General features: G+C 45.9%; 2 protein-coding genes across 2 annotated transcripts in view; one reads left to right on the plus strand and one right to left on the minus strand.

The window, feature by feature from the left end:
- ABHD12 (abhydrolase domain containing 12, lysophospholipase) overlaps positions 1 to 11,730 on the minus strand; it is a 1,393,598-nt gene extending 1,381,868 nt beyond the window's left edge. Inside the window, exon 1 of the mRNA XM_068232243.1 lies at positions 11,653 to 11,730. Within this exon, the coding sequence (XP_068088344.1) occupies positions 11,653 to 11,708 (56 nt within the window). The 5' untranslated portion in view covers positions 11,709 to 11,730. The remainder of the gene's footprint in view (positions 1 to 11,652) is intronic.
- A 72-nt stretch (positions 11,731 to 11,802) lies between these two features.
- Positions 11,803 to 16,563, plus strand: part of GINS1 (GINS complex subunit 1) — a 36,159-nt gene continuing 31,398 nt past the window's right edge. The window contains exon 1 of the mRNA XM_068232245.1: positions 11,803 to 12,200. Within this exon, the coding sequence (XP_068088346.1) occupies positions 12,126 to 12,200 (75 nt within the window). The 5' untranslated portion in view covers positions 11,803 to 12,125. The remainder of the gene's footprint in view (positions 12,201 to 16,563) is intronic.

The following is a 16,563-nucleotide window of genomic DNA, read 5'->3' on the forward strand; positions in this document are numbered from 1 at the left end:
GTGGGCAGCAGACACTAGAAAAAAAATGCACCTGTTAAAAAAAAACCAATTCACTTACCTGACAGAAGTCTTCTCCTCTCCCGGCATCTGGCTCGCAGCTCCCTGAGTCCTCCTGCAGCACATCTCCCGCGCTGACAGGCAGAGTGCAGGGCTACAGCAAGATGGCTGCCGAAGCCCTGTACTAGAGACACAAATAGTCTCCAGTGTAGGGCTTCTTCGGCGGCCATCTTACCGTAGCCCTGCTCTGCCTGCCGGAGACTATGCAGGCTGCTGGAGTGTGGCTGCGGGGAATGAACTGGCGCAGCGTCTATTAGACGCTGCGGCCAGTTGAGCACCTTGCTGGAGGGTCCAGAGCAGCGCTCCCCCCACGCACAGTGAGCGGGCCCCAGAGCAGCCCCGGGCCCCCCTGCGGCTGAGGGGGTCGCATCCCCGGTAGGTACGCCGGTGCTTGTGGCAAACTGCAAACGGGACTTCTTATGCTTTTCTGTTAACAATGGCTTTCTTCTTGCCAGGGCTGTGGAGTCGGTACAGAAATCCACCGACTCCAACTCCGACTCCTCAGTTTAGAATTCCACCGGCTCAGACTCCTCGACTCCGACTCCTCTAATTTGCATATTACAATCTTGTTGATTGAAAGTATGTAACATGAAATTAGTCTCTTAACTGCCAACGCTTAGGAATTTTAAAAGACAACTGAAGTGAGAAGAATATGGACACTGCCATATTTATTCCCTTTAGTCATAGACTAAAACTAGTCCTTGGTAAGAGTACTTGTAAAAAGGTACAGACCGGAACAAAGAACATCTATCAGGCCCTAGTCAATGAAACTGTGGGTACATTAAAGAATGGTATGCAGGTACTCTGCAGGGGAATGAGGAGATTCTTCCTCTATTATACATTCTTCATGCACAATCTGAACCAGGTTTATGGGTGATAGACAACACCTCTGTGTTCAGTGTGCACAACATTCACATTGGATTCCCTGCAGCTCTGTGGAGAGTGCATATGTAGAGTATAGTACTACTGTGTAACAAAGTAAACCTGAGACAGATGAAATTAAAGTTTTATACATGTCTGGGGCTTCCTCCAGCCCCCTTCAGGCTAATCAGTCCCTCGCTGTCCTCCTCCACCACCTGGATCTTCTGCTATGAGTCCAGGTACTTGAGCCAGTCTGGCGTAGTGCGCATGCACACACTCCGCCGCCGGGAGCTTACTACACCTGTGCAGCACTATTGTGCAGGTGCAGAACGCTCCTGGCTGTGGAAGCAGCATGCGGCCGGATTGCGCTGACTGGCTGAATTACCAGGACTCATAGCAGAAGATCCAGGTGGTGGAGGTGGACAGCGAGGGACTGTTTAGCCTAAAGGGGGCTGGAAGAAGCCCCAGGTATGTATAAAACTTTTCTTTTCATCCTTCTCAGGTACCATTTAATTCGTAGTCACCAAACCAAATTTTAACAACATATCAAATAATTTGATTTCATGAGCAAAGAGAGTGCATACATTTGCATAAATCAGAATCAACGCAGAATTATTTCCATCTCATTGACCATCTATTAGTGACACTGCTACACATCAGGCTTTATACTTACAGTATAGATGTTATTTAGTATATATAAGAGATTCCTGTGTACACATCATCTATACAGTCACAATCAGATGTGTATATCTGACTTTAAAAATACAGGGACCGCTTTATTGAAGCAGCACAAGTAACTAATTTTGATTAGTTTATTTCATTTTTGTGGACTAAGCACAGCTATTACTGCATGTATAAATTATTTATGATGACTATTATCTGAGAAATAGAACATTTTATCATATTTTCTATTTTAATTACAGTTTAAATTCATTAGGAATCGGTGCATTTTTTCCCGACTCCGACTTCAGGCACCCAAAATTGCCCCAACTCCGACTCCACGACTCAGACTCCACAGCCCTGCTTCTTGCCACTCTTCCATAATGGCCAACTTTGTGCAGTGCACGACTAATAGTTGTCCTACGGACAGATTCCCTCACCTGAACTGTAGATCTCTGCAGCTCGTCCAGAGTCACCATGGGCCTCTTGACTGCATTTCTGATCAGCGCTTTCCTTGTTCAACCTGTGAGTTTAGGTGGACGGCCTTGTCTTGGTAGGTTTACAGTTGTGCCATACTCCTTCCATTTCTGAATGATCGCTTGAACAGTGCTCCGTGGGATGTTCAAGGCTTTGGAAATATTTTTGTAGCCTAAGCCTGCTTTAAATTTCTCAACTTTATCCCCTGACCTGTCTGGTGTGTTCTTTGGACTTCATGGTGTTGTTGCTCCAAATATTCTCTTAGACAACCTCTGAGGCCATCACAGAGCAGCTGTATTTGTACTGACATTAGATTACACACAGGCGCACTCTATTTAGTCATTAGCACTCATCAGGCAATGTCTATGGGTAACGGACTGCACTCAGACCAAAGGGGGCTGAATAATTACGCACACCCCACTTTGCCGTTATTTTAAAAAAAAATTTGGAACCATGTATGATTTTCGGTCCACTTCTCATGTGTACACCACTTTGTATTGGTCTTTCACGTGGAATTTCAATAAAATTGATTCATGTTTGTGGCAGTAATATTACAAAATGTGGAAAACTTCAAGGGGGCCGAATACTTTTGCAAACCACTGTAATAAGACAATGTACAAGAGGCATTGTGGAAAAAAATACTCAACTTTTATTTACATTTAAGCAAAAAGTGGCAACTCCAAAATTATTCATACCCTTCTCAATAATCAGTAGAAAAGTCTATTATAGCAATCAAACACATCCTATAATTGTAGACCAGCTCTTTGCATGTCTCCACAGGTATTTTTTCCCATTTATCTTTAGCAAGGAGTTCCAAATCTTTCAGGTTGGAGAGTCTTCTTGCCATCACCCTGAGCTTTAGGTCCCTCCACAGATTATCAATTGGATTCAAGTCAGAACTCTGGATGGGCCATTCCAAAACATTAATGGTGTTGTCTGCTAACCATTTCTTCACCACTTTTGCTGTGTGTTTTGGGTCATTGTCATGCTTAAATGTCCACTAATGCCCAAGGCCAAGTTTCTCTGCAGACTGCCTGATGTTGTTGTTGAGAATCCTCATGCATTTCTCTTTTTTTTCAAAACATTTTTATTGAGGTTTTCAACAGACTTTCAAGAGACAGTGGAACTGTGTAAGCATATTCACATTACTATAAAATTGTCAAAAAAAAAAACAAAAAAAAAAAAAAAAAAACAGAAGCTCCAAGGTCCCTCCCCCTTCCCACCCTCCCCCTCCCCCCACCCTCTAAAAGCCCTCCCAGGGGTACACTGTGTCGCAATTACTATTCTAATCTAGTAATCCAGTAGTCAACTGTAGCAATGCCATAGCGAACTTAGTTCAGGATCTTGAGTTGGCCTAATGTGCCTCCAATGTCTTCCAGACAGTACCAAGAGGTGTAGATGAAGTCTCACATTAGAGCCGTGATCTGCTGAGGATTAAAATGATGTAAAATAAAGTTTCTCCAAATTTTAAAGAAGGCTGTAGTTTTTAGTTCCTTAGATTGAAGGGTGTTTAGTCTCTCCATATGAAAGATGTATAGAAGCTCCTGCTTCAAAACTGCAAGATCTGGAGGTGAAGGGTCAAGCCATTTACATAAGAAAGCTCTTCTGGCTGTTATTATAATATGGCACATAAAAAGAAGTGAGAAAGTAATTAAAAAGCATTAGCATTCGTGACTTTGTTAATTTCTTTTTGCACACCTTCTTTGTGTACTTGAGGACCATATCCCAGAACACCTGGATTGTATTGCTCCTTTTTCATGATGCTATTTACTGTGATTAGGATCCCTGGTCCATTGGCTGAAAACCAACCCCAAAGCATTATGTTCCCACCACCATATTTGACAGTGGGGATGGTGTTCTTTGGGTTGAAGGCTTCTCCTTTTTTACGCCAAATGAAGGAATCATCATTGTGACCAAACAATTCAATTTTTTTTTCATCTGACTATAACACAGAAAACCAGTAGTCTTCTTTGTCCATATGAGCATTTGCAAAGGCCAAGCGAGATTTTGTGTGCCTTATCTGGAAAAGTGGCATCCTCCATGGTCTGCATCTGTGGAACCCAGCAGTGTGCAGTGTCTGTTGGATTGTCTGCCTTAAAGGGAAGGTTCACGCAGGAGCTGTAAAAAATAGAAATCCAAATCCACTTACCTGGGGCTTCCTCCAGCCCGTGGCAGGCAGGAGGTGCCCTCGCCGCAGCTCCGCAGGCTCCCGGGGGTCTCCGGTGGCGAGCCCGACCTGGCCAGGCCGGCTGCCAGGTTGGGCTGCTTCTGCGCTCCAAGTTACGTGTCACTTGTGCGCGCTGACGTCATCGGACGTCCTCCGGGCTGTACTGCGCAGGCGCAGTAGCTCTGCGCCTGCGCAGTACAGCCCGGAGGACGTCTGATGACGTCAGCGCGAACAAGTGACACGCAACTTGGAGCGCAGAAGCAGCCCGACCTGGAAGCCGGCCTGGCCAGGTCGGGCTCGCCACCGGAGACCACCGGGAGCCTGCGGAGCGGCGTCGAGGACACCTCCTGCCTGCCACGGGCTGGAGGAAGCCCCAGGTAAGTGGATTTGGATTTCTATTTTTTACAGCTCCTGCGTGAACCTTCCCTTTAAGATATTGCCACCAGGATGGCCTCAGTGGTGATCCTTGGATTCTTTTTCACCTTTTTCACAATCCTCCTGGCCAGCACAGGTGTAACTTTTGGCTTCCGACCACGTCCTCTGAGATTTCCCACAGTGTGGAACATCTTGTATTTTTTAATAATACTTTACACTGTAGCTACTGGAACTTGAAAACATTTAGAAGCAGCCTTGTAGCCCTTTCCTGACTTGTGAACAGCCACAATGCGCAGCTGCAGGTCCTCACTGAGCTCCTTTGACTTAGCCATGACAGTCCACAAACCAACTGCAGAGAGCTACTGTTCATTACCTGTTGAGTTGATTAGAACTGCTGTTCCCAATTAATCAGGGTAATTAGGATGCTTTAGAACAGCTTGGACTATTTGGAATGTTATAGAACTTTGGATTTTCCTGTAGACTGTGACAGTTTGGGATGGGTATGAATAATTTTGGACTGGACACTTTTTTTGCTCAAATGTAAATAAAAGCTGAGAATTTTTTTCCCACAACCATGCCTCTTGTACATCGTCTTATTATCTTTTGGGAGACACCTATGCAATTTCCCGTCAAAAAATTACTTGCAGGTTGAATAAAAGTAACTTTAAGTCAAAATTTGCCAGGGGTATGAATAATTATGGCCAGCACTGTATTTAACATTGAATTGCAATCGCCTCGAAAATGCTGTAGGACCCCCTGGTGTGCACTAGCCTAGTGCTGGTTGAAAAAAGTAACTAAGTCAAAATTGGCCAGGGGTATGAATAATTATGGCCAGCACTGAATAGAAAAAATTGCTTTAAATATTGCTACACATAGGGGTCAATTCATAAAAGGCTTTGCGGTAAAAACATAAATTTCATCAGGAAAATACTGCATTCGGTATTTTAGACTTCTGTGTGCTAATTCATAAAAATCTTCACAGGTGTGGTAGAAATGTGATGTTTTACCTAACTAAAGTGTCGGTAAAATGAGAAGAGTAGCTGGCTGAGTTGATACATTTGCTGTTCTCCGTGCAGAAACAGCACTACAATAAAAGAGGCATCCCCAACTTCCCTTTAGATGTGCATTTTTTTGTTATACTGCCTCTGCTTGCCCTGAATCTGCTCTGAATCTGTCTTTAGTCTTTCTAAACAATCTATTTAATTGCCACAGCTTAGAAGAACTTCAATAACTTTTACACATGCAGGCTTTCTGATGTGAAATACACATCTGAAAACAGGTACCCAAGAGGTTAAAAACACAGCCTATGGTATTCAGGGAAAGCCTCGTTTGTTCCGCTCTTGCCGCTGCTGCCTGGGAGATCTGCCTCCATTAACTTTACTCTTATCGCTCCCTAATCACCTCTTCAAAGCAGGCAGTATTCTTCATGCCATTACCGCCTGCTCTAATCTTTATGAATTGACATTTACTGACATGCAGTGTTCTCCCCAGGCTCTTTTAGCCGGGTGCTCCACCCGGCTAGATTTGGTGACCACCCGGCTGTCATTGGCTCACGTTCTCACCACCTCCTATGCTGTAAGCAGAGTTGCCCTGCATTTTCATCTCTCCCCACCCGGCGGTTTTTTCATGCCACCCGGCTACAATTTCATGCCACCCGGCTGGAAAATAGTTCTGGGGAGAACACTGGACATGTGTTGGAGGTATTTACAGCACAAGTCGGGAATTTATCGCACTGCTCGGGAATTTCAGCTTTTCATGCAGTAACAGCTTTTATGAATTGACATTTTGCTAAGTGCTCATAAAGTCAGCTGTTTTCAGCATTACCGCATGCAGTAATGCTTTATGAATTGACCCCATAGCGATTTTCCTAGAGTTTTTTTACTTCCTGCTAAATGCAATAGCTCCACAAATCGCTTGACACAAAAACAAAAATCGCTAGGCAAACACCGGGAATCAATGAAAAGTATAGGAAAATTACTAAGTGCTATAAAAAGTGCTTTGAAAAGTTATTTTGTGAGCGCTTTTATGAATAAATACATTGTATTTATTCATTTCCAGGTCAAAGAGTTCACTTCATGGCTGATATCATGTCAGGAAGTTAAAACAAAATAAAAATCGCTACACAAAAGCGTTTTCAAAGCAAAAATCGCTCTGAAAGCGCAGGGATAAGCACTTACAAAAGTGCTCCCAAAATTGCTCAGTGCTTGCGCTGGCGATATAAAATGTGAACTAGGCCTCAGAGTCACAAACGGCATGAGACACTCCGCAGCTGCTCAGACGGAACAGCAATTGGCCAGGGTTTTAATACCCTGGCCGTTGTGCCCAGGGCTGTGGAGTCGGAGAGTCGGAGTAATTTTGGGTACCTAGAGTCAGAGGTTTCAATAAACTAAGGAGTCGGATGATTTTTTTTAACCTTTGTAAAATTAGATTAAGGAGTCGGAGTCAAAGCAATTTTGGATACCTGGAGTCGGAAGTGTCATAAGCTGAGGAGTTGGATGATTTTTGTACTGACTCCACAGCACTGGTTGTGCCAGTGCTGTAGTCCCACCCCCGCTATAACTGTGGGGGAGAGCCGTGTGTACGCTCCTTAGAGCATGTACACGCCGCCATAGCTGAAGGATGGTGTCCACGCTGATCCTGGAAGTCTCCCGGGACGGTGTACTAAGAGGCCGGTGCTGGACCCCGGGACCGGTGAGTATAACAAATGGTCTGCGAGGGACTGAAAGGACCCTCAGAAGTATATAGGATATATGAGTTGGCTGGGGTTCCTATCTATTTGAAGCTGTATTTTAGAAGATGTCCAAGGACCCAATGCAGCCAGAAGAAGAAGAATTAACAATAATACATCCTATAAGAAATGTCAGAAAACGGAGCATTCTCACTCATGGAGGAAGACCTCCAGCAGGTTTAGAACACGTCAAGCAAGAAAAGATGATAGCAATGACAAAAGCACTGTTTGCTTGTATGAGAATATTTGCATCCTACATCCTACTTTGGATATGCATGAGAAACACTCAGCGGAAAATGATGTGAATCATTCAGTAATACAGGATTATATACATTTTCTACAATTACATACATCATTTTTGTACAAAGATTTAAGTTTACTGAATCATGAGATAAGTGTACAATTACGGTAAATAAACAGTACAAAGGAGGCGCTAAAAGGCTTTACAGTGTAACTGTCGGGCATAAAGTCATTTTTTTTTACTCTGGTAAATAAGTAATAAGAATGCTAACCAGGCAATCTAAAAGTTAAAATCTCTGATCATTCCTCAGTTTACCTGACTCTTATTTAATACACACATAATTTGGTACGCACAAAGGAAGTTGCAAGGCGTGTTGGGTTGTCCTTTTTTGCTTCTCTACTTCCCCCTCAGACTTAAAGAGAATCTGTATTGTTAAAATTGCACAAAAGTAAACATACCAGTGCGTTAGGGGACATCTCCTATTCCCCTCTGTCACAATTTCGCCGCTCCCTGCCGCATTAATAGTAGTCAAAAACAGTTTTTAAAAGTTTGTTTATAAACAAACAAAATGGCCACCAAAACAGGAAGTAGGTTGATGTACAGTATGTCCACACATACAGGGGCGTCTGTGTCATTAGGCAACTATAAATTTTTGCCTATAGCGCCGTGGGCGGAAGTGGGCGCTCTCTCGCCGCTCTGTGCGTGTTTTTTTTTTTTTTTTTTTTTTTTGCTTTCAGGTCGGCGCCGGCTGTGACAGGCAGCTCAGCCTGTGCCCGGCGCCGCCTACTGGTCCGCCCCCTTCCTCTCCTCCTTTCAGAGCGAGCAGCACACACATTAGTTTATATGTGCGGTGCCGCCGCCTACTGGTCCGCCCCCCTCCCTCTCTGTGCAGAGCAAGCGGCCGCCGCACGCTAGTTTTACACGTTGGCGCCGCCGCCTAACTCCGCCCCCGCCTGTCACACGCACAAAAGCATGAAGGCTTGAAGGTACCGTGTGACCAGTGCTACCACGGGCTCGCTACAGACCTGCGCAGTGCGCACAAACTATCTGCAGAGGCGACAGAGACGACATCTCACAGTGAGTGTCCTCTGCTGCTTTTGATAATTTTTTTTATATGCCCCCCTGGCTGGCCCTGATTCCCCCCCGCCCGCCCATATCACTTGGCAGGCAGTGGCTGGGATGGATATTAAAATATATATATATATATATATATATATATATATATATATATATATATATATATATATATATATATATATATATATATATATATATATATATATATATATATATATATATATATATATATATATATATATATATATGATTATTTCCTGGTGAACGCTGACCACATTACGATTCTTTCCTGGTGAACGCTGGCCACATACGATTCTTTCCTGGTGAACGCTGGCCACATACGATTCTTTCCTGGTGAACGCTGGCCACATACGATTCTTTCCTGGTGAACGCTGGCCACACACGATTCTTTCCTGGTGAACGCTGGCCACATACGATTATTTCCTGGTGAACGCTGGCCACATACGATTATTTCCTGGTGATTGCTGGCCACATTACGATTATTTCCTGGTGAATGCTGGCCACATACGATTATTTCCTGGTGAACGCTGGCCACATTACGATTATTTTCTGGTGAACGCTGGCCACATACGATTATTTCCTGGTGAATGCTGGCCACATTATGATTATTTCCTGGTGATTGCTGGCCACATTACGATTATTTTCTGGGGAACGCTGGCCACATTACGATTATTTCCTGGTGAACGCTGGCCACATTACGATCATTTCCTGGGGAACGCTGGCCACATTACGATTATTTCCTGGGGAACGCTGGCCACATTACGATTATTTCCTGGGGAACGCTGGCCACATTACGATTACTTCCTGGGGAACGCTGGCCCCATTAGGATTATTATCTGGTGAATGCTGCCACATTACGATTATTTTCTGGGGAACGCTGGCCACATTACGATTATTTTCTGGTGAATGCTGGCCACATAAGATTATTTCCTGGTGAATGCTGGCCACATTACGATTATTTCCTGGTGAATCATTGCTGCGTTATGGGTATTTTCTGGTGAAAGATTGCCGCATTACGATCATTTTAAGTGAATAATTGGCGCATTACTTTTACCTTATGGTGAAATATTGCTGTGTTACGATTATTTTACGGTGAAACATTGCTGCGTTACGATTATTTTCATCAGGGGGCGCCACAGGTTTTCTCGCCTGGAGTGACAAAATGGCTAGAGACGCCCCTGCACACATAGAAAATACATCCATACACAAGCAAGTATACAGCCTTCCTTTTGAATCTCAATAGATCATTTGTGTGTTTCTTTCCCCCTGCAGCTCTCACCCACTGAAGAGTTACAGGCTGATTGTTTCTTCCTGCAGACAGCTCTGCCCATGTCTGTAATTCCTCAGAATGTGACTCCTTTCACAACAGAGGATTTATCCAGCTTGTAAAAGATAAGAGAGCAGAGAAAAGCAGGCCAATGTAAATACACACACGGGAGTGTGCATAGAAGGGCCTGGAGGGGAGTGTGCATAGCAGATCAACACTGAAGAGTTGGCAGCCTTTCAGACACAGGGCGACAAGTCCGACAGGGGAAAGATACATTGATTTATTACAGAGACGGTGATAGTAGAAAGTGCTGCAGTAAGCCAGAGCACATTAGAATAGGTTTAGGAACTTGTAGGATGGTAGAAAACAGGATGAAATTTTTGTTAGTCTCTTTAACTAATGCAGCCTGATTGGCTGAAGCCTCTTTCCCGCCTGTTTTCCCCTCCCACACCTCTGTTCCTCTCTGATTGGCCAATATCTCTCGTGCTGAGACACATATGTTACGTAAGGGAGAGATAGATAGAGAGGGGGGAGAAAGTAAAAGAGTGTGAGAGAGTGTGTGTGTGTGTGTGTGTTAAAATATCGAAAAATATTTAAAATTTTACAGATGAATTAGGGTCACGTCACACCTCTCCCCTCCTTTTTGATGGTCTATTTCTAGCATTTGAGAAGGTGCACTGTGTACAGGTTTGATGTTGCACTCCTCAAGAAGAGTACATAACTACATATGAATAAACAGTAAGCTTTCGGCTTATTACAAGCCTTAATCGGACTTGTTAAAACAACATTTATGATTTGTATATCACATATAATAGAGGTGGGTTTGTATTAAAGGGAACCTGATGTGAGAGGGATATGGAGGCTGCCATATTTATTTCCTTGTAAACAATGCCAGTTGCCTGGCAGCCCTGTTGATCTTCCGGCATAAGTAGTGTCTGAGTCAAAACCCTGGAAAAAACATTTAGTAAAGCCTGAATCGGCTGAGTCAGAGTACCTGACCAGCTGCATGCTTGTTCAGGATCCATGTCTGTTGTTTAAAAAGGAAATAAATATGGCAGCCTCTATATCTCTCTCACCTCGGGTTCCCTTATTACCCAGTTACTTTCTGTATTGACTGGTCAGACTTGTTGAGTGTTTGCAGATTTTCAGTATTCTAGATGAATTCTGAAATTTAGTCTTGATCATTACTCCAACACCCCTCCCCCCCCCCCCCCCCCCAAAAAAAAAAACAACCCACCAAAAACCTAATTTTCTAAAAGAAATAAATTAGAAAATAAAGGGTATTTCAAAGATTTTGTGATAGTTGCGTTGGAGAGAGCTGGAGCTCCTGTTTCTGTACATGAATGAGGCACAGTATTGCTGTTGCACCAGGCATACAATGCAATGACTTCATTCTTCATAGCAGAGGTATCAGCATTCTCAAGGTGCATGAGCTAATAAATGAAGGGATTGCCACAGAATGCTACAAATTCAGCAGCTCAATTACCCCCCAAGCGATGCTACAAAGTATGCAGCTTCATGATCCCCCAAGCGACGTTACAAATTCTGCAGCTTCATTACCCCCCAAGTGTTTGACAAGCCAATCAATGACATCTCCACTGCCAATCCTTGACACACACACAGCATGCTTAACATAGGGTCACGTGACATAGGGTCTGCGTTTCATGAACAGAACACAGACCCCTTCCCCAGGCATCCAGCCCCCCAGCTGTGACACCCACCTGCGGCTCCGCGGACAGCAGCCACGCATGAGTTCCTCCAACGCGATCCTGAGCATTTTACAATGATTGTTCCTGCTCAGCTTCCGTCCGAACTCTCCGTGGGCGAAAGTCCTTTCTTATTGGCCGCAAGAAAGTTGGCGCGAAGTTTGCCGTCATTTCTCATAGTTTTTATGAGATACTTAGCAACTCAGTTCAGCGATCGCTATCCACGTTTCTTTAGGGCAAAGCAATGGAAACGTGTATCAGCTCAGTATAGCTTACATGATAGTCTCTTGATTTTCGCTGCAAACTCATGTGAAGAGAGGAAGCATAGAGACGGGTTTATTTAATATTTCATTTGTGTGCGAGTGATGCCGTATGGTGTTTGCCAGGAGTAAAGATGGCGACACGGGCTTTGTCAACACCATGATGTCACTAGGAGAATTCCGCGCGGGGTTCGGAAGATAGCTGCAGCCAGCACATAGTAGTTCAGCATGTTCTGTGAGAAATCCATCGAGCTGATCCGCGAGCTGCAACGTGCTTCTGATGGACAGCTGCCTGCCTTCAATGTGAGTCTGCTGGTGTGTGGTAGGAGGCAGCTCTGCCCGTACGGTGTTGCCTAATCAGGGGCAATGCAATAGGGATGCAGAGGTTGCCAACTTACCGAGGCTGATTGTACACAAAAAGAAATGTGGCCCTTTGCAAACAACAAATTGGGGCCCCGATTATAATTAGAAGATAGCATGTTCCCCACTTAATTCCCCTCGCAACTATTATTACAGTTGTCTGCAGGCCCGGTGTGGTGAAATTTTTTGCAACTTTATCAGATTTTGCAACCGGTTGCACTTATTTATAGGTATAGCTATCAGAAAGTGCAACCTAACCATTGACTTTAACTAGTGTTGGGCGAACATCTAGATGTTCGGGTTCGGGCCGAACATGGCCGCGATGTTCGGGTGTTCGACCCGAACTCCGAACATAATGGAAGTCAATGGGGACCCGAACTTTTGTGGTTTGTAAAGCCTCCTTACATGCTACATACCCCAAATTTACAGGGTATGTGCACCTTGGGAGTGGGTACAAGAGGAAAAAAAAATTAGCAAAAAGAGCTTATAGTTTTTGAGAAAATCGATTTTAAAGTTTCAAAGGGAAAACTGTCTTTTAAATGCGGGAAATGTCTGTTTTCTTTGCACAGGTAACATGTTTTTTGTCGGCATGCAGTCATAAATGTAATACATATAAGAGGTTCCAGGAAAAGGGACCGGTAATGCTAATCCAGCAGCAGCACACGTGATGGAACAGGAGGAGGGTGGCGCAGGAGGAGAAGGCCACGCTTTGAGACACAACAACCCAGGCCTTGCATGAGGACAAGAAGCGTGCGGATAGCATGCTTTGTACCACCATGCAGTCATAAATGTAATAAAGATAAGTGGTTCAATAAACAGGGACCACGCGGCAACGCTAACCCAGCAGCAGCACACGTGATGGAACAGGAGGAGGCGCAGGAGGAGAAGGCCACGCTTTGTGAGACACAACAACCCAGGCCTTGCATGAGGACAAAAAGCGTGCGGATAGCATGCTTTGTACCGCCATGTAGTCATAAATGTAATAAAGATAAGAGGTTCCATAAACAGGGACCGGCAACGGTAACCCAGCAGCAGCAGCAGCAGCACACGTGATGGAACAGGAGGAGGCGCAGGAGGAGAAGGCCACGCTTTGTGAGACACAACAACCCAGGCCTTGCATGAGGACAAAAAGCGTGCGGATAGCATGCTTTGTACCGCCATGTAGTCATAAATGTAATAAAGATAAGAGGTTCCATAAACAGGGACCGGCAACGGTAACCCAGCAGCAGCAGCAGCACACGTGATGGAACAGGAGGAGGCGCAGGAGGAGAAGGCCACGCTTTGTGAGACACAACAACCCAGGCCTTGCATGAGGACAAAAAGCGTGCGGATATAGCAGCAATGCTTTTTGCCGCCATGCAGTCATAAATGTAATACAGATGAGAGGTTCAATAAACAGGGACCGGAAACGCTAAACCATCCCAGATGTTCATCGGTCATGTTACTTGGTTGGGGTCCAGGAGTGTTGCGTAGTCGTTTCCAATCCAGGATTGATTCATTTTAATTTGAGTCAGACGGTCTGCATTTTCTGTGGAGAGGCGGATACGCCGATCTGTGATGATGCCTCCGGCAGCACTGAAACAGCGTTCCGACATAACGCTGGCTGCCGGGCAAGCCAGCACCTCTATTGCGTACATTGCCAGTTCGTGCCAGGTGTCTAGCTTCATGCCCGGTTTCAGGTCCAGCGGTGCCAGCCACAAATCCGTCTGTTCCTTTATTCCCCTCCAAATTTCCTCCCCTGTGTGCTGCTTATCCCCAAGGCAGATCAGCTTCAGCAACGCTTGCTGACGCATGCCAACAGCTGTGCTGCACTGCTTCCACGATCCTACTGCTGCTGGTGCTGGGTTAGCATTTCCGGATGAGGTACAGCTTTGAGATGCGTTGGAGGAGAAGGAGTCAGAGAGGTAGGTGCTGCTGTTGTTATCCAGCTGTTTGCGGCGTGGGCAACACCCGCGCCGTAGCAGGTGAGGAATCGCTGCCAGGCTCCACAAGGTTCACCCAGTGCGCGGTAAGGGAGATGTATCGACCCTGGCCGAACGCACTCGTCCAGGTGTCAGTGGTGAGGTGAACCTTGCAGGCAACGGCATTCTTCAAGCTTCGGGTTATTTAGCTGACCACGTGCTCATGCAACTCAGGCACTGCAGAGCGCGCAAAGTGGTAGCGGCTGGGAACCACGTAACGTGGGATGGCCACTGACATCATGCCCTTGAAGCTGTTTGTCTCCACCACTCGATATGGCAGCATTTCGCAGGCCAGAAGCTTGGCTATGCTGGCTGGCTGTTACTGCCACGGCCCGGGGGTCATTTGCTGGCAATTTCCTCTTGTGCTCAAACATCTCAGAGACAGACAACTCAACCGTAGCGCTGCACACCGAAGGGCTGTTGGTTGTTGTGTTTGATGAACACTGGGAGACCTCAAGAGCACTAGTCCGGAAAGTGACAGTGTCAGCATCGTCTGATGTTTGTGAATGTTGTGAACCACGCAATGGCTGGGCTACTGCTGCTGCTGAGGCGGGTCTGGTGGTGAGTCTGGTGAACCCAAGGGAGGCAGTGTTGCTGGTGGTACCCTGTCCTGCCGCGTTTGCCCACAGAGTGGGATGTTTGGATAGAATGTGGCGGCTCATGCTGGTGGTGGAGAGGTTGTTAATACTTTTCCCCCTGCTCAGGCGGGTCTTGCACACCTTGCAAATCGCCATGGTAACATCCTCAATGCAGTCTTCAAAGAAAGCCCAGACTTTAACTGGCTGAGGACTCGGACCTCGTGCGTGATGTGCTGGTGCTGCTTAACCCACTGCTGGACGCTTGAGAGGTCATCCAAGTAATTATCTGGTCCTGTTCTTTTGGATCTGTGAGGGTTGTTGTCCTGGACAACATGGGCAGTATTGAGTGGGTTTTCTTGGGTGCTCCCCTGTGGCCTGTACGTGAACCGTCAGGGGAAACACCTCTTCCCTTGCCCCTCCCTCTTTCACCGGATTTCTTCCTCATTTCACTTATCCTTAAAGTACACGCTGACTGGCAGCAGTACAGTGGCAGTACAGAAATGCTATACAGTGGTGGGTGAGCGGTGTACCACTATTGTCAGCAGTGACACAGAGCACAATGCTATACAGTGGCGGGTGAGCGGTGTACTACTGTTCCCAGCAGACACAGAGTGGAAGTAAACACAATGCTATATAGTGTGGCTGAGCCGTGTACACAGAGTGGAAGTAAACACAATGCTATATAGTCTGCTATATAGTCACCCCGAACAGGGTGATGTTCTGCAGAACCCGAACAGTGGCAAACACTGTTCGCCCAACACTACTGGGAGGGAACGCAGATTTTAGTACCTAAACACACGATACAACATGTTTTCCGGGGTCGGACTCTGAGGCACATACAGATGGTCCCGATCATCATCCTCATCATACAACTCTTCTCCTGAGTCTGACCCACCCACCACCTCTGCCACCCCAACATCCCCAGACACAGACCCCTCATCGTCCTCAACATTAACTTGGGATGCTGGCCTGAGCCAGACCTCCTCCTCCACATCAGGCCCCATCATCTCCTCAATGGCAGCCCTCATTAATCGCTCTGGCGACGGACTGATGGACACAACGTTCTCCTCCGGGGAGGGCTGCTGCTGACCACTGGCTGCTGGGGTGGATGTTATAGCTTGCGTGGGGCGTTGGCTGTTGCTGTTGTTGGGAGTGCTGCTCACAGCGGAGGTCTCTGGGGAACTCATGTTGAGCTCATATAGTGGTTGACGGTGAGTGGAGTATTACTGATCCCAGTAATATACACACTGACTGGCAGAGTACGCAATGCTATATAGTGTGGCTGAGCGGTGTACACAGAGTGGCAGTAAACACAATGCTATATAGTCTGGCTGAGCGAGCGGTGTACTACTGTTCCCAGCAGAATCAGAGTGGCAGTAAACAATGGTATATAGTCTGGCTGAGCGGTGTACACAGAGTGTCAGTAAACAATGGTATATAGTCTGGCTGAGCGAGCGGTGTACTACTGTTCCCAGCAGAATCAGAGTGGCAGTAAACAATGGTATATAGTCTGGCTGAGCGGTGTACACAGAGTGTCAGTAAACAATGGTATATAGTCTGGCTGAGCGGTGTACACACAATGCTATATAGTCTGCTATATAGTGTCAGTAAACAATGGTATATAGTCTGGCTGAGCGAGCGGTGTACTACTGTTCCCAGCAGAATCAGAGTGGCAGTAAACAATGGTATATAGTCTGGCTGAGCGGTGTACACAGAGTGTCAGTAAACAATGGTATATAGTCTGGCTGAGCGAGCGGTGTACTACTG

Source organism: Hyperolius riggenbachi, chromosome 4, assembly GCF_040937935.1.
Source record: "Hyperolius riggenbachi isolate aHypRig1 chromosome 4, aHypRig1.pri, whole genome shotgun sequence".
In the NCBI taxonomy this organism is placed as follows: Eukaryota; Metazoa; Chordata; class Amphibia; order Anura; family Hyperoliidae; genus Hyperolius; species Hyperolius riggenbachi.